The following is a 17,830-nucleotide window of genomic DNA, read 5'->3' as shown; positions in this document are numbered from 1 at the left end:
TCCCCACCCACGTCTCCCTTGTGCCTCTTCCGGCTTCCAGTCTTCTAGAGGTACCTATGCTTGGACATAGGGCCCCTACTCCATCAGAACGACTCAGCCCTGCCATGCCTGCAGAGATTCACTGCCAAATGAGGTCACTACTTGATCACATCTGTATGGAGGACACTGACCCACATGAACTTGTCCCTGGCTTCAGGGAGCACTTAGAATGTTTGCTGCTTTCCCTGGCCTTGACAGGCTGAGGTGACATTTTGGAAAGACTGGCACATGCTCAAGAGGGCTAGACACTTGGCTTCTTTCATCTGTTTAGTGTTTTCAGGGCCTGTATACTATTTTTTTGTGTAACCCTAAGGAAGGTCCCAACCTGCCGACCTTTGCCCCCTCCTATCCTGAAAGTAGGGTCAATGCTCCTTAAGCAGACAGACCATTTCCCAGATGGGAAGACAGAAGCTCAGAAGGCCTACAGAGCCTGCCTGAGGACAGCTAAGGTCATGGGTGAGGTTGGACTGGCAGTTAGTGTCCAGGGCCCTACTGTAAGGCATTGGCGCCACTGTAGGCTGGTGCGTGCTGGCATGTCAACAGGTACCGTGTCTCACTGCAGCAAACTGCAGATCAGAGATGATAGTCATATCTTTATGGCCATGAACCGGGTCTAGATTCAATGTTGTCAAGGACACACCCACAAGTGATAGCCTCAGTTCAAACCCAGGTGGTGGAGGGAGTGGACTCCCCCAGGCCAAGGCCTTGCCCTGAATGTCCCCTGTACTTTCCTGTCCAGACACCCTCTGTTTGGCCGGAATGTGCCACTGTCCAGTGGTTCGGGCTTCATCATGTCAGAGGCTGGTTTGATTGTCACCAACGCCCACGTGGTCTCCAGCTCTAACACTGCCTCAGGCCGGCAGCAGCTGAAGGTGCAGCTACAGAATGGGGATGCCTATGAGGCCACCATCCAGGACATTGACAAGAAGTCCGACATCGCCACTATCGTAATCCACCCCAAGGTGAGTGGAATGGGTGCCTTTGCCTGTCCGAGCAGTGTCTTCCCCAGACCACACAGTCGTACTATCTCAGCCTTCCCAGAGGATAGCCGTGATCTGAGACCCAGGGCCACTAGCCACGTCAGACCCGAGGCCTCGGAACTGCGTTGCCCAAGGTTCCAACACCAGGAGCAAGCAGGACACAAGAGGGAGGGACAGCATCCACACCTCCATACCTCTTTACTGTCCTAGCCGGGCCCACATCTGGAGTTCCCTGTCCCTGGGAGCTGACAGACCAGGGAAGTCAGTTTCTACCCTCCACCCCTGTGTCCATACTTCCTCTGGCCACCATATGACCCTTTATGGTCCCCAGCAGCGTCTAGAAGCCCAGGTAGCCCAGTTAGTGTTCTCTCTGTTTGTGGTACAGCCCCAGGAGGGAGAGCCCTCATTACCTAGAATCTTACAGGAAGAAACAGAACCTTGGGAAGATTAGAATTCTCATCACTTGGAATCTGAGGGGAAACCCAGGCTCGGAGAGATTAGATCACACACCTAAGATCATGGTCAACAGTGGCAGGGCCAGCCTAGATGCAAGGCATCCTCAAAATGGTTTTTATTACACCCACTGGTACCATTGCATGGCCCTGGGATGGCCATGGGGCTTCCTGTGTCCCCTGCACCCACCATCAAACATGTCACTGTACCGTTAGTGAAAGTCAGGCACATTGTTTCCTGTTGATATCGCTATGTGGAGCCTAGCCCTCCTGGATGCAGGTTCTCAGTGTCCATGGTAATGGGTGTTTGCAGCGTTCACTACCAGTGGAGGATCCATAACGGACTACCCTGTGCAGACTCTATAGTCCTGAGCCCTGTCATGGGTTGAGTCTGGGTGCATCCTTTCTTCATGATAACACAAAAACCGAGGGTGGGTGGGACAGACTGAAGGGCTGAAGTGGTAGGAACTCTTCACACTGTGGAGGCCCAACCCCAGCTTCTCTGTGACCAGCATGCAGCTCTGCTGCCGTCAGAGTGTCCAGGCCGGGAGAAGCTGTATGCTAGCTAACCCATGTGCAGCTGTAAGAAGCGATAGGGCCACACAGGGTGCCACAGCTCTTCCAGAGCTTCCCTGGGGTTAAGAACAGAAATGCAGAGACTGACCAGGGACACTGCCCCGAGGTGCCTGGTAGAGCGTGCCTGGCTTTCATTGGTAGCACAAGCCTGGTGTGGCTGCCTTGGCACCATACCCGCCCTGGAGCCTCTGAAGTTCAACCTGTGCCCTGCAGCTCCCCAAAACATATGCACATACATCTACCTTCTCAGACGGCAGCAGCCTCAGAGCTGGATAGCTGAGTTCACAGACAGATGGATAGATTGTGCTAGTCCCGTGCAAAACAGTGTTCCATTACCTAGTGTGTCAGAGTAGAGTGTTACCTTCCCTGGCCTCAGTTTCCCTGCATGTCTATATTAGGATATCAAAGATTTCAAACTAGGTTTTCCTGGGCCTTGGTAGGGCTCTGGGGAGCTATATACCCCTCCTTAGAGCCCTCTGTTGGGTGCAGCACACCAAGCCTTGGGGTATCTGTAGCTTTCAGCTGACCTGCAGAGCAAACTGTCATCACTAAATCTCAGGCTTAGCTGGGCAGTAGTGCACGCCTTTAATCACAGCACTTGGGAGACAGAGGCAGGTTGATCTCCGAGAGTTTGAGGCCAGCCTGGTCTACAGAGTAAGATCTAGGTCAGACAGGGATGATAGAAAGACCTTGTCTCAGAAAACAAGCAAAACCCTAACAAACTGCTGGACTCAAGGATGTCAGAGGCCAGGCCTCTGTCTGTCTGTGTGCTCCCCCATGACAGACATTTATGACCTCCTAAGATAAGCCTTGGTTCTGTGAACTCCAGCCTCAGTCTCAGCCAGCTGCTGGCCTGGCTTTAGTTCACGTTGGCGACTTGCCCCAGTTTGGTCTCAGGGCAGTGAATCGCCTCCTTCCTCTCCAAAGAGCAGCCTGTCAGGATCCCTTTCTGTGGTCTGAGCCACTGTCCTCTCTCACACCCCTCTTCTCCTTCCAGAAAAAGCTCCCTGTGTTGCTTCTGGGTCACTCAGCAGACCTGCGGCCTGGCGAGTTTGTGGTGGCCATTGGCAGCCCCTTTGCCCTGCAGAACACCGTGACAACGGGCATTGTCAGCACTGCCCAGCGGGATGGCAAGGAGCTGGGCCTTCGGGACTCAGACATGGACTATATCCAGACAGATGCCATCATCAATGTGAGTCCTGTGGGCAAGGCTGACCTCAGTGACCTCTGACCAACTTGTTCCCTGTCCCATCATACAGCACACTCTCTAGGAAGACCTTTCATCATCTCATGCAGAGGTTTCACGCAGTGACTGCCTCCCAGAGATGGGCCACCTTGGACAGTTGCAGAGATGGGGTGGTCCAGTCACACCCCTGGAAGGTCTTAGTCTGCCCCACACAGCTTGGCACTTTACTAGGTTTAGGATGGCACACAGCTCCAAGGCTGGGTGCCTTGGTATGTGCCCCCTCTGTGTGTTCCATGACTGGTTGATAAAGCCATTCATGTCTGCAGAGACTACCAAACTTCAGACACTGCCTGTTCTGCAGGTGCCTAGCAACCTCTGGTGAGTTGTGGAGATACGTACGTGCACAGTTTGTACAAAGACCCAGAGGGACAGAGAGGTAGCTGCCTGCTGATGTCTGTGGGGATTGAGCACCAAGGCAGTGGAAGTCAATTCCAGAGACCCGACTTGTCATTGACCTGACTCAGTGGTGGGGAAGGAGCTTGGGCACCATAAGGGGGTTTGTGGCACAACTAACACAGTGTTTCCCCTTTTGCAGTATGGGAACTCTGGAGGACCCTTGGTAAACCTGGTAAGTGTTTGCTAAAGTGGAGTGTCTGGTTTTCTGAGGCTTTGATCACCCAGAGGCCCAGGCTGGAGGTGGATGCAGCCCTAGGGACTGCATGTCCAGAGGTCAGTAGTGTGGCTGGGTTGCAGGAAGACCTGAGCACCAGGCCTGTGCTGCCTGGAACCCTTGGGGACAACTGAAAACAGTGCCAGGCTGGGACCATGTGCTCCATGGTGACACTGGGCAGTGGGGGCTCAGATCAGGCTGATATTGCCCTGGACTTTGCTGTCCTCAGTTATAATTTAAGATGAGAGGAGAGACCACCTCACTCCTTCTGGAGTCAGGCTCAGCTTCACCCTGGCTGAGATTTTTCTGGAATAGGGTGGTAGGTTCAGCTTGGATCCCAGACTCTGAAGACTCAGTGTAGCCTGCCTCCAGGAAACCTGTCCATAGAGTGGGTAGTGTCCAGACTTGATGGGAACACGCACTACGGGGGGTACCTGAGGCGGCTCTGAAGGGATACAGGCCTCACCCCTGACACAGACCAGGGAGGAATTCCTGGAGATGGGAGCATTTAGTGAGGGTGTGGAGACGAAAGAGTGGGGGAGGAGGCCGAGGATAAGACAAAGGTCACGGGGCCCTGTCAGGGCGGGAGAAGACAGCAGTGGGGCAGCCCGTGGGCTGGGACTGTGTCTAGCTGACACTTAGGCCACTTGTGTAGGTGGCTGTCTTCTCCACACTCAGTAATTTTCCAGGCAAGCTGCTGAGGGGGAGAGATTCATGCAGTAGGGCCTGGGCTAGATTCTTTAGTTTCTGCCCTAGGCCCCAAAGAGCTTCTCTGACCAGCTGGTAGTGCCCTGGTTAGGTTGTCTGGGAAGAGCATCCAGCAGCCCTCCAATGGCCAAGCAGCTTTTGGGAGGGGTCCTGCCCAGGAGTGGGTTGCATTGACTGGGCCAGCTCCTGCTCTCTTGGCATTGGTCCCATGAAGCTGGGCAGGGTGGGGACCAAGCTCAAAACAGATTACAGGCTGCTGCCCTGGCCCCGCTCACTGGTCTCTCCTTTCATGAGAAAGGGACAGAAGGGGCCACATCTCTGATGGGATTAGATGATGTTCTGAGTGCAGTGGACACTGCCTCCTAGGGCAGAGGGCTGGGGCTAGTAAGGCAGGCTCAACCCAATAACTTCTTCCAAAGTTCTCTCCAGAGGTAGAAGAGAAGTCCCCAGGATTTGGAGGTTACACAGAGTAGGGGAGGTGTCACTGACCCCAATGTGACCTAGAGAGCCATCTTTCCAGGGTTGCCGGGGGCTGCTTGGGCCATCTTGGTGGGTCACTGGCAGCCAGCTCTGCCCCTGGAAAGGGTGCTCTCTCAGCTCAGCAGCAGCTGGTGACTTGCTTGAATGCCTCCGAGTAACCTCCACATTCTGCCCACCCTGCTCAGGATGGTGAGGTCATCGGCATCAACACGCTCAAGGTCGCAGCTGGCATCTCCTTTGCCATCCCCTCAGATCGCATCACACGCTTCCTCTCCGAGTTTCAAAACAAGCATGTAAAAGGTAAAGAGCTCACTGGAGGGGCAGGTAAGGTGGGGCCCCCAGGACGCGGCCCAGCCTCACCCAGCTTAGCCAGGAACCACCTGCAGGGGCTGTGGAAGCCATGTTTACTCGTAGACTAGGCCCTTCACCCTCCCTAAGCAGCAGACCCAGGACTCTCCTAGGGTTTTCCTCCTTGCCTACCAGCTCAGGGCCACATTCTCCTCCTCCTTCAGACAGTTTCTTTCCAGGTCCCACCATCCAAGCTTGGACTCCCAGGGCTCTTCCTAGTTGGCAGGAAATTGTGTTTCCTTCCTGCTTCCTACACGTCCACCCATCCATTCATCCCCCACTCATCTACCCACATCCAACCCTCCTATGCATTCATCTTTTTACTCATTCCCCAATCTACCCATTCATCTGTATGCCAATCCACCCATCTTTTCTATTTACTGTTCCTTCCCTTCATCCATTTACTACTCACCTACCCACTTAGCTATTCACCCACCAATCCATCCATCCATCCATCAAACTATCTGCCACTCTACCCACTAATCTATACATTTACTCACCTGCCCACTCATCTTCCCATTTATCCATCCATCAGTTCATACATCTACCCGTTCATTCATTTATTAGTCCATCCATCCATTTACTACCTACTCATTCAGTTATTTATCCATACATCCAATCATCCATCTATCCCCCTACCCTCCCACTCACTCATTCACCCATCCACCAGTCTGTCTGTTCATCTCTATACCATTACATCCATCTATCCTCATGCTCACACTCTGTTCCCCGATCTGCCGACACACGTACCCATCCATTAATCTGATCATTCATCCTCTATCCTTCCATCTCTGTACTCATCTACTTGTACACACACACCCATCCATTCATGCATTCATCCATCCACCCATCCATGGGTTCACCCACCTGTCCTCCTCCTATCCTTTCATGTTTCCACGCATTCACCTACCCGTCCCTAAGGACCCTTATCAGCCTGTTCAGTCGGCCTAGTAGGGCATCCTCTGTTCCAAAGGAGCAAAGTCCAAGAACCCAATCCTTGGGAGTTACCTTCTGCCAGCCCCTATCCCCTTATCCCAGTATAAGCAGGAATTTCCCATCCCTCTCACCCTTATGGGTGGCCATCTGCATCCCTCTAGGGAGAGGACTTGTCAAGGACAAGGTAGCTCTCCAACTTTTTAGTTGGTGATCATGGCCACAGTTCAGAAAGGGGCCCGCTTCTGATCTCAGGCTCCTGGTGGCCCTCATCATTTTCAGTCCAATGAGCTGTCAGTTGCTGTGTCTCCCACATCCACCTCCTGGCTGATACCCAGGTCTGACCCGACTCTGCTGCCCACACGCTCTCACACTGCCTCCCTGTCTCTTCCTAGCCCTCTCACCAGCACTACACTAAGAGCAGGAGCCTGCCTCCTGCTTGCTCCTTCCTTTGCGGCCCTGCCAGCCACACACACAGACCCCAGTACAGCCGAGACTGGTCCCGTGAAGAACTGCAATTGAGGAGCCTCGTTCTGTTCCAAGTGGCCCTGTATGAAGATGTCAGGAGCATGCAGAGCCTGTCCTTCCCAAGAATCCGAGGCACCTTCTGGTGACCAGTGGGAACTAGCCACCTTTTCTCTCAACTGTAGGAAGCTCAGAATTAGCCCAGGGTTCTACCTTTGCTCCATCGGTTGCCTTGGCCCTTTCTCTAGTGACCAGGGCTTTCCCATTTATCCTGTGTGTGCGATCAGAGCTCCATCCACACAGACCGGCCTGTGGGTGACTTTGGTGTTGGACATGGCCCTGTGGCCTTCTGTCCCCTTGTCCCCACTTCCACTCTCAAATAAGAACTCACCGGGGCCAGATCTGCTTCTCCACTGGACAGCAACTGTCCCAGTCATGTGTCCTAGTCACTTACCCTGGGTTCTCGGGACATGCTTACCCCATCCCTAGAGCTGTGTTATCACGTAAGGACAGAACCTACCACCGAACGGTCTGGTGGGGCTTAGCTAAGTAGAGTCTGTTGGCTTAAGGTCCTGAAATTTGTGCTTATTTATGCCTTTCTTTTTTAAATAAAAACATTGGATGACCCAAACCTAGCCAATCTAAGTTCTTTAACACATTTCTTTATTAAATCAGAGAGGCATCTCTTTTCTCATCCAAGAGTTAGTGCAGGAGCCTGGGGAGCCTGGGGAGCCTGGGGAGGGGGTCGGATTCCTGACTGACCAGTGCAGTACTGTTCAGGGGAGCTGTTCCCTTGGCTGTGAATCAGAAGCTTCAAGGTAACGGGAGAGGCAGGCAGGCAGTGGGCAAGGCACACCCCTACCTCCTCAGGTCAACAGATTCCCTTTGAGGAACTTCCATGCTTGGTGGAGTCCCAGATGAGGAGGTGGGTGGGCCTGGTGGGTACATGGGACCTGCCACAGCAGCAGGGGCTGGATAGGAGCTTGGGCTGGGCCCTGATTCAGTGGCAGAGCTGCTGTGCCTCTCTGCATCCTTCCGGAGACAGCCCTGGGAACCTTGACAACCGAGGATGGGCTAGCCTTGGACCCAGAGGTCTGACCTATCCTCAGCTCCTTCCCAAGACTGGGCAATCACAGTAGGTGTATAACTGGCTGAGCTGCCCTGCCTACTTCTAAGTGTGCGTTCAGCTTTCTGAGCTGTCCCTCTAGCAGGGAGGGAAACCTGGAGGAACTTGGGATTATATAGCATTTAAATGATGGGCCTGGGTAGGAAATATGGAGAGCAGAGGAGCTCAGGAGATGGGGATGTACCTATCCCAGCAGGATAGGTACTGTGGGCAGTGCAGGATACCCCAACGTCCCAGGAGGCCAGTGTGGGGGTGGTACTGAGGAGACTTTCAGAGCAGGGGACCTACATAGGCTCAGTGTTGTGGGGCCTTGGGGAAGGAGTCATGGTAAGTAAGACACGTTGGCTGTTGGGTGGGGGTCAGTGGCTGAGAGGAGGCAAGAAGACATCAGGGCAGAGTCACCTTCTCATGGTTGAGTCAGGCTTTGTTTGAAGGTTGAGACATGGGTTTACTGAAAGGCAAGAGGTTTACCAAAAGGAGCCAGGGAGGGGCTTATTGCTGAGTGGGGAGGGAACCAAATGCCCGGAGCTGTCATGACATTTGGCTGGGTTCCTGTGCCCTGACCTGAGAGAGATCACAGACAGACAAAGGGAAGCTTCCTTAGTGCTGATATTCCTGAGACACAGGGACTCACAGACCGGGCTTCTAAAGTTTCTAGAATTACAGCTCCAGGGCGCTGGGTGTGGGGACCCTCTGCGCCTCAGCTCTCCTTGCCGCTCTCCACGTCTCTGCATCCTCTTTGAGCTCTTCATGGTTTTTTCGGACTGTAGTATTGTTCTTGGTCATTTTCTTTCAGAATCTCCCCTCTGTTGATCTCTGGAACTCTTTAGAGCTTTGGGTGTCAGGGTCTATAGCTCTCAATGGCCCTCTGGGGCTCTCAGCTCCCTTTGGAGCTACCGCTCTGAGCTTTGGGTGTCAGGGTCTATAGCTCAAGGCTCTCTGGAACACTCCTCGTTGTCTCTTTGCTGCTGCCAACTGGACTGGGAACTTGGGGAGGGGTCTGCTTTTTGTGCAAACAATTCAGCCCACTCTATCTGTGATAAAGATCAGAAGTAGGCAAAAGACCAGTCAGTTAGAAGCCTTTATAGGGGCTGAGGGATGTGTCCTTATATAGCAAAAAAGAGCATAGTAGGATCCTACCAATCACAGTACACCTTTCTGTCCACCAATCACAAGCCTCCCAAGAGCACAGCTGCTTTTCTGCCAATCACAAGCAATTTGTGATTGACAGCTCCCACAGTCACCAGGGAGGTACTGCCCCATCCCACCCCACCCCACCCTTGAACTTGTTGAAGACTGCAGCTGCCAGGGCTGGAGCATCTGCGAGAGGGGTTGTGTGGAGGTCACCAAGGCTCCTCAAGGCTGGAGTGAGGCATCCCGGAACTGTCTGGAACTGGCCTGACTGGAGAGAGACCTCCTGGCTCCAGAGGCAGCTGTGGTTGCAGAGGTTCTTGCAGCTGGAAGTCCCCACCCCCACCCCCAAGGACTATGGAGTGTGCACAACAGCCATACAGGCCGCCAAAGAAGGCTTTGCTTGGCTTATAGCCCCTGTTCAAGGCTGTGAGACAGAAGGGCCTGTCAGCTGCCATTCTGGAGACCAAATGGCCTGCTCCTAAACGCTTACCTTGTTTAAAGAAAGAACAAACCCAGAAACACTAAAATCTGCTTGCCTCAAGAAACTTGTATGGGAATTTAAAAGTTACCTGTGTCCCCTGCTTACCCTTGGGGCCAGGCACTCCTCCAACCTGCCTCAGAATGACATTCTCAAATATGGGAAGTCCTTGATGGAGCTTTGTCCTTGATATTGTTTGGAGGTGTGTGTGTGTGTGTGTGTGTGTGTGAGAGAGAGAGAGAGAGAGAGAGAGAGAGAGAGAGAGAGAGGCAAGTTTGGTTTAGTGGTACTTTCTGTAGCCCCTGCTCTCTAGGTCCAGAACATTCTCAGGTACCCAACTGTCTCAGCCCTAAGGGACCCCCTTCCCTTCCCTATCTCGGGATTCGGTTGCTGATGCTCTGCTGCTCATTGAAGTGGGGGATCCTTGGGGGGCAAAGTGAGGATTCCCACCTGTACTAGTCTCTTTCTGTCTGTGCCATGTGCACCTTACAGAGGTGTTTTCCCCACAGAGATCGGGATAGGATGGCAGAGCTGACGGATACAATGTACTAGCCCTAGAGAGCCAAGAGAACCCCACTACTCCTCCATACCTCAGCTCAGCAGTGTGCCTAAATACCCAGCCTCTGTGGTTGGGGCTGGGGTACTGCCAGGTGACCTACAATAGTTGCTCCCTATCTAGGATGTCACTGACCTCAAAGGTGGCCCCAGGATGCTGCTTTGCTAAGAAGGCATCCCCCATAGGAAAGGGATGAGGCCACACTCCCTACACCCACGGGAAGCTGAACTTGTGCTTTTTTAACATGGCCTCAGGCTACAGGCCAAGTGGAGGTGTCAAAGGAGGGGCATCCTGGATATCCAAGCTTGGGAATTGGGCTTCATCCTGTCCTGATCCAGGTTCCTGGATTTAGGTGGCATCCACAGTGAAGTCCCACAATCCCCACCTCACCCCCAGCCTCTCCTTGCTTGAGCTGAATGTACATTGCTAACGGGACATCGGGACATCGAGTGAGTGTCAGAGGCACTGTCCCTAAACCCCAGGGCTGATCTCTCAGTGAAGGGCACTCCCCCATCCTCCCTGAGCCCTATGCTCTTCTGCCACCTATTGGCAAGTCTCCAGGCCCTCCCTCCTGGGTAGATCTACCCCATCACTCAGCATCACCAGCCAGCAGAGCCCTAGTTCACTACAGAACTACTCCTGCACACCATGGACCCTCCCATAGGCCTCAGAACTACAGCTGAGTGTGTCTGTGGTTCAGGTAGGATCCAGAACCCTTCAGCCCAGTTCCTCGGGGCATTGTTGCTGCTCATTCATCCTTTGCTCTGGACAATGGATTGTTCTAGCATCATTTGCTCTAAGGACTTTGCTTTGTCCACACAAATGGTTTTCCAGATTTACCACAAATTAAGCTGTTCATCCTTGTCCTCGTGCTGCATGGCTTAGCGCCTGTGGCTCTTCCAGGAAGTCCTGCGGTCAGGGGGTCTGAGTGCCTGTGGCTCTCCCAGAAAGTCCTGAGGTCAGGGGGTCTGAGCGCCTATGGCTCTCCCAGAAAGTCCTGAGGTCAGGGGGTCTGAGCGCCTCTGGCTCTCCCAGAAAGTCCTGAGGTCAGGGGGTCTGAGCGCCAGTGGTTCTTCCAGGAAGTCCTGAGGTCAGGGGATCTGAGCGCCTGTGGCTCTCCCAGAAAGTCCTGAGGTCAGGGGGTCTGAGCCCTCTGCTCTTCCTCATCCTCTCTGCTCTCCGAGCTACCTTGCTCCAGATACTGTTGAGAATCAGCTTGCCGGTTTGTATGGAAGGAAATCAAAAGCCAGATGGTGTTTCAATTGGTGCTTCAATGTGTCTGTCAAAGACTTTGGGGGGAATTGGAGTTTTAACAGTGTTGCAACCTCAGATGCGGGACCACAGCATCGGGCTTTTCTCGGCGTGTTATACAGAGTATACAGTATACTGGCCAATTTCTGATGGTCTGCTACCAGAATCTACAAGCAAATGTGACTTTGGTATGTTGAATACTTGATAACTCATGGGTTCTAGTAGCTTCTTGGTAGATGTCACTGGGTCTTCTATTGTAGAGGATTGTGTGGTCTATGAATAGAGACAGTTCTTCCATTTTCCAGCTGAATGGCCCACCCTCGTTCCCCAAATCGACCAAAATATTGAATAAAGTTTTGGGGAATGGCCTTCCTTGTCCAGTCCCTGCAGGAAGAGGCATTCAGTCTTATGCCAGTAGGCTTACTGCTGGCTAAAGTTTTTATTATTATTAATCAAGTTGAAAAGTTTCCCTTCTGTTCTGGCTTCCCATGGGTGCACAATGTAAGGATTTGCTCAGTGCTTTCTGTGTGTCTGCTTAACTCATAGTATGTTTTTTTTTCCTTTTCAGTCCATAATATAACTAGAATTAGATGATTCTTATTTTTTTATTTTTTTAAGCATTGGGAACTGAATCCTGGTCAAATACACGGTAGGCAAGTGCTCACCAATGAGTCATGTTCCCAGCCCTCGTCTAACTTTTCATTTGGAGTCAGAGTTTCAGCACATGGCCCAGGCTGGCTTTAAACTCACTTTGAACCTCAGGTAGGTCTTGAACTTGCCACTCTCCTGGCTTAGCCTGTGGAGTAACTGGGGTGACAGACCTGTGCCACTAAGTTAGGCTGCTCTTTTTTTTTTTCTTAGTTATTTTTGATACATGGTTTTTCTATGAAACAGTCCTACCTAGCTGCTCTGGAACTCGCTCTGTAGACCAGGCTGGCCTTGAACTCAGGAGATCCTCCTGCCTCTGCCTCCTGAGTGCAGGCTGATCTTTTAATGTTAAACCATCCTGTTCATTCCAGAACTAAATCTTTCTGTTGTGATATATTATCTATTTGGTGTGTTGGATCTGATTGCTGTAAGCATTTGAAGCAGTTTTGCTTCTACCAAAACAAGAGGTTGACAGTCTAGTTTCTGGATTTGGTCAGGGGACACCAGCATCACTTTGAGGTCCTCTGGAATTATCTGTAGAACCTGGTCTGTTTCTTCCTTAAACCATCAGCTTCAGCAGCAACATCCTCTGGGTCTGAGCTCTTTGTGGGAATACCTTTAACTATGCATCAACTTCATTGCTAGATGGAGGACCTCCGGCCATTCATTTCTTCTTGAATGAACGTAAGTGGGGCTTTCCAGACCCTGAGCGGTGGAATGCACGGACACAGCAGTGGAAAGCTTTCCTTGCTGCCCTGTGTGGTCTGAGGGTCTGCAGCCAAACCTCCTGTCTAACTCTTGACTTTGGTAACTATCTGTCTTTTTCTCACGATCACACTGGGTAATGATTTGTCCATTTTACTGATTTCAGAGGGTTGGAGTTTGGTTCACTAACATCTCTGCTGGGCTGTTTTGTGACTCATTGGTTCCTGTCTTTTCTTCTTCCTTTGAGTTTCACCTGCCACTTTTGCTTTTTTCCTTGTTTTTAAAAGGAATCTGAAAACAGTGGTTTGAGACTTTCCTCCTTAAATTAAAAAAAAAATTGGGGCTGGAGACATGGTACAGCAGTTAGTTACTGATTTTGCAGAGGATCTGGGTTCAGTTCCCAGCACCCACATGGCCACTGTCACTCCATTTCCAGGGGACCCTATGCCCTCTTCTGGCCAACGTGGGCACTGCATGCATGTAATGCACATAATACAGATAAAATACTCATGTGCATAAAACAAAAGTAAATACATCTCTTTAAAATTTTTTTGTTATTTCTAAGGGAGCCATGTGTGCCCTGGTATGCATGTAAATGGGTAGAGGACAGCTTTGTGGGGGTCAGAACTCTCCTTCCATCTTTATGTGGGCTCTGGAGATCAAGCCCAAGTCACCTAGCTTGTACCACAAGAACCTTTACCTACTGAGCCATCTCTCCTGCCTGAGTCCTTTTCTTTGATCTGGGTTCAGTTGTGCTTTTGCTTCTAAGATCAGCCTCTATGTCCTGAAAGTTTTGGTTAGGGATTGTTTCACTGATGTGGCTGAAACCGTTCTCTCCTTTCTCCTTATGTTCTCAGTCACTTACTTCCTAAGCATCTGGGTTTCACAGGCTCTTCCTACTGTTGATTTCTGGTTTAATTCCACTGTGTTCAGAGAATTTTAGCAAATGAAAACCTGAAAGGTGTCAACATTGCTTTGGGTTCAGAACCTTTCCCGTGGTTTCACCACTAGAGCAGCCAGGGGTGGCAGCGGGGAAGGTGAGGGAGGGAAGGGTTTGGGGAGGCTCTTGAAAAGGGCACCTCACTGTGACCAGCATTCTTTGGGCATCACCAGGTGATGCTGCATTTACAGAGGGGGCAGAGAGGTGCGAGTTTAGGCCCCAGCAAGGCCAGTGGGGCCTCAGCAGTGGGAAACCTGGAGAAGCTGGAGTAAGGAAAGAGTTCAGCGGGGGGCAAAGGTCAGAGCCAAATGAAGGGTGAGAGAGACTAAAGCCACCTGCCAGGAGCAGATTAGAGCCAGAGAGCAGTCAGGGCAGGGCAGCCCCAGGATCCTGCTCATAAACAAAATGGCTCCTGGTTCCCCATCCTACCGAGTCTCCCCTTAGGTCCTTTTCTCAAGGGCAGTGACCATGTAGCCTAACGGAACCTACTGTGTTCCATTTCCAGACTGGAAGAAGCGCTTCATTGGCATCCGGATGCGGACCATCACGTCAAGGTGAGTGCCACGGTGACACCCCTCTGTCCTGTCTTCCCACAAGCCGCTTCCACACACTATGCCCAGCTGCTGGCAGGTGTTAGAGGGGTCAGACCTACCACCATTGCCTGCCGGATTCCTTCTGCTCCTTCACAACTCTCTTTAGATGCCCCTTCCTCCAGGAAGCCTCCAGAATTTGCTTCCTAGGGTTCCCCTGATAAGTAATTAAAACTAGATGGCCTAAAACAACCAAAACAAATTACTGGAGGGTTCTGGAGGCGAGGCACTGAAATTGGGGGCCCACAGCCCTCACTCTCTGAGGTTCCAGGGTGCATCCTGCCTGTGTGTCTCAACTCCTTCTGGCTGTGGGTGCTCCTCATCAGGCTGAGCCCTCATCCCTGCCCGTCTCCACATGGCCTCCTTCACCCTGCGTCTGAGCCCCAAAACTGCCAGTCACTGGATATGAGAGCTGCCCAGGTCCATGACTTCATCTCGAGGTCCCTGACCAAGCAGAGTGGCAAAGACCTTGTTTCCAAACATGGTCATGTTCTGAGCTCCTAGTGGACACTTCTCCGTCTCCACAGGCCACTTATATAGGAGAGCCGCCCCTGTTTGCACTCAGCACCTTCCTATGGCACCGTGCCACCCCACAGTGTCGGAATGGCATGTCAGGTGTCCTCCTACCCTGCCTGCCACCTTGACTGTGAGTTCCAAGGAGATGGCTGTGTTCCCACCCATCTCTTGGCTCTGGCCCTGGCAGAAGTTCAGAACAGGGCAGCTGCCTGGAAATACAGGACGTAGGTGATAAAGGGGGTTGGGGAGGAGGGAGGAGGAAAGTCCAGCCCAGGGATGTGAAGGAGGCTTCTCTACACTGTGAAGCTCTGTGGATACTCACCAACCACCCCTTGCTTCTTGCTTCAGTAGCTGTCAATCTAGGGAACAAATCTTCAGCAAACTGCAGCTGAGACCAGTATACCAACTCATCTTTATATTGTGTGCCTCCCCAGCCACCCGTCCACTTACCATCTGTCCAATCTTCTCTGTCCACTCCATGACCGAAGCATTCTCTACCTTCCCACCCAGTGCCTCCTGTCCTTCCACCCACCCATCTGTCCTTCCTCTGCCACCCTTTCTAACCTGTCCTTCCATCTAGCTGTCCCTTCTCCACACCCACAGCCAGTTGTGGCCGCTGAGCAGCCCCATCTCATGGGCTCAGGGTGCCCCGAGAGCACACAGGAGGCTGTTTGTCTGGCATGGGTGGTGGCGGAAAGGGAGAACCACATGTTAGGGAGTTGGGCTGGAGCTTGGGGCTGACACAGAACTGTCTTTCCAGTCTGGTGGAGGAGCTGAAGGCCGCCAACCCAGACTTTCCAGCGGTTAGCAGCGGAATATATGTGCAAGAGGTCGTGCCCAACTCACCTTCTCAGAGGTATGCCCCGCCAGCAGAGGGAGGGCTGTGACACTCAGACACAAGGGGGTGTGTGTTGGGGCTTGGGCTGAGCCTGCTCACTGACCTTATGTGACCCACAAGCCTCCTGGCAAGGAGCTGTGGAGTCTGGCCTCTCCTCAGAGCCATGGGAAGGATGAACTGTCCCTGAGAGCATTGGCCACGCCTGTCCTTGGAGCAGAGGGATCTTTCCTTTGCGAAGCAGAGGCTGAAGAGTCCCTGCTTGGGCCAAAAGCTGTCTCCAATCCTCTCTCTCTCCAGAAAGTGCTTTGGCCTCAGTTTTCTCACCTGTAGAAAGGACCTGATTCTGTTAACTCCCCATCTCAGAGACTTTGTCACTGACAAATGAGATGAAACCTTTGTTTTTTTTAAGAACTACAAAAATGTTAGATATAGACATGGCATGGTGTCTCAGCATTTGAAATATAGAATCAGAAGGATTGGGAGTTCAAAGTCAGCCTTAGCTAGATAGAGATCCAGCCTAAGCCACATGGGACCCTGTCTCAAAAACCCAAAATCCAACCAAACAAATCAATGGAGTATTGGAGCATCGTGAGTTGAGGCCATGTGCCCCATGTGGTCATTCCCTGGCATCCTGGCCTCTGTCTCATCCATGCTGTGATGGGTAGGTCCTATCAGTGGTCTTGAACTATGACTCTGGGATCTAGAAGGACCCCACTGGCATGCAGACTACTGTGGGGAGGTGGGCCTGCTCCACCTTCTGCGGTTTGGACATCACTGGCTACCACATGTCACTGGCTTTCCATTGGTGTTCTTTCTCAGAGTTATTTTGTTAAACTGCTGCTGCTGAGCCCAGGTGAGCCCTACCTGAGCCCTGAAAGTATGTGCATGCTGAGGATCTTTCTCCTGGTTGGCAGAGGCGGCATCGAAGATGGCGACATCATCGTCAAAGTCAATGGACGTCCCTTGGTGGACTCCAGTGAGCTGCAGGAGGCTGTCCTGAATGAGTCCCCACTCCTGTTGGAGGTGCGGCGGGGGAATGATGACCTCCTCTTCAGCATCACGCCTGAGGTGGTGATGTGAGGCTACCGTCATCCAGTGCCGCGCCAAAGCCTACAGAAGGCAGAGGCCCTACCTTCATGAGATCAGGACGAAGGGCTGCTGTGATCCTCAGCAGGCCCAGCAGGCTCCTCTCTGCATCGGGGCCTAACCAGGGGTCTGGATCTCAGCCTTGACCCCGAATTCCAGTTCCGATAGAGGAAGCACAGTGTCCCCTTGGACCAAAGGCTCCTGATGTCACCTCCTGAGTTCTCTGGATTTAGGAACTCCCAGAAACTTCCCTGAAAATCTGTCCTTGCCCCAGCTTCCTGTCTGTACCCTCAGGAAGGCCTGCCTAGCACCCACCCCACCTCCTCTCCCCTAGTCCCAGTGCCTAGACCTCTCCCCTCACAAGGACTCTCCTGACCCCATCTGGTTCCATCTGCCTCAGCACCCCCTCATGGTAAGACAGGGGCTGCTTGCCCTGCCACCTGGCATCCCTGGGGGTCAGGCCCCGCAGCTGTCCCCTGGAGAAGTCAGGGTCCTGACCTGGAGCAGGTAATGTTCCTCACTGCTGAGCTGAGCCCTGTGCTGGCCCAGGCAGGCAGGAAGCAGGGTGTCATGATCACAGGCTCCAATCCTGAGAGCTCATTCTCCTAAGGTGACCGTGTGGTGGCCAGAGAGGGAGCTGGCACCTGCCTGAGGTGCAAGGACTGAGCCACTTCACCTCTACACGCAGTTCTGGGTGCACCGGCCATCCCTGAAGACTGCCACCCAGCAGCCAGCGGGCTCCCAAGGGCATCCTTGTTCTCCCTAGTGTTTCGAGTGTGTCTGTGAGCTTTGCTGTAAACTTACCCCCACTCCCCATGTTGCTTGTACTGTATGTTTCTCTACTGTACGAAATTAAAGTTTACAAGCACAGAGCTATCAGCCAGAGAGCTGTTTGCATCCCACCGGCCGGGGTTCCACACCGAGTACATCACTGGTAACAATCTGAGACATGTAAGCTGCCTTTCCATGTTTATTCAGTGTCACAAGCATCGAGTGGCATGGAACACACCAGATGTCAGGGCTGCCGGCTGCTGTGGGCAACCTTAAGTCAGGCCTCTGGGGACAGTTCCTTCACATCCAGTTTTGAGGTTTTACATTTCCCACCCTGACACTACCCAACTTCTG

General features: G+C 52.5%; 1 protein-coding gene across 1 annotated transcript in view; it reads left to right on the top strand.

Annotated features, from left to right (window-relative positions):
• Window positions 1–17,577, top strand: part of Htra3 (HtrA serine peptidase 3) — a 29,193-nt gene extending 11,616 nt beyond the window's left edge. The window contains exons 3-9 of the mRNA XM_057773217.1: window positions 779–1,001; window positions 3,045–3,239; window positions 3,829–3,861; window positions 5,277–5,391; window positions 14,181–14,229; window positions 15,542–15,637; window positions 16,534–17,577. Of these exons, the coding sequence (XP_057629200.1) occupies window positions 779–1,001; window positions 3,045–3,239; window positions 3,829–3,861; window positions 5,277–5,391; window positions 14,181–14,229; window positions 15,542–15,637; window positions 16,534–16,699 (877 nt within the window). The 3' untranslated portion in view covers window positions 16,700–17,577. The remainder of the gene's footprint in view (window positions 1–778; window positions 1,002–3,044; window positions 3,240–3,828; window positions 3,862–5,276; window positions 5,392–14,180; window positions 14,230–15,541; window positions 15,638–16,533) is intronic.
• Window positions 17,578–17,830: the final 253 nt, after the last annotated feature.

The sequence above is a fragment of the Chionomys nivalis genome, chromosome 6 (genome assembly GCF_950005125.1).
Source record: "Chionomys nivalis chromosome 6, mChiNiv1.1, whole genome shotgun sequence".
Lineage (NCBI taxonomy): Eukaryota > Metazoa > Chordata > Mammalia > Rodentia > Cricetidae > Chionomys > Chionomys nivalis.
The sequence above is the reverse complement of the archived record's forward strand: the minus strand, read 5'-3'. Positions and strand labels throughout refer to the sequence as shown.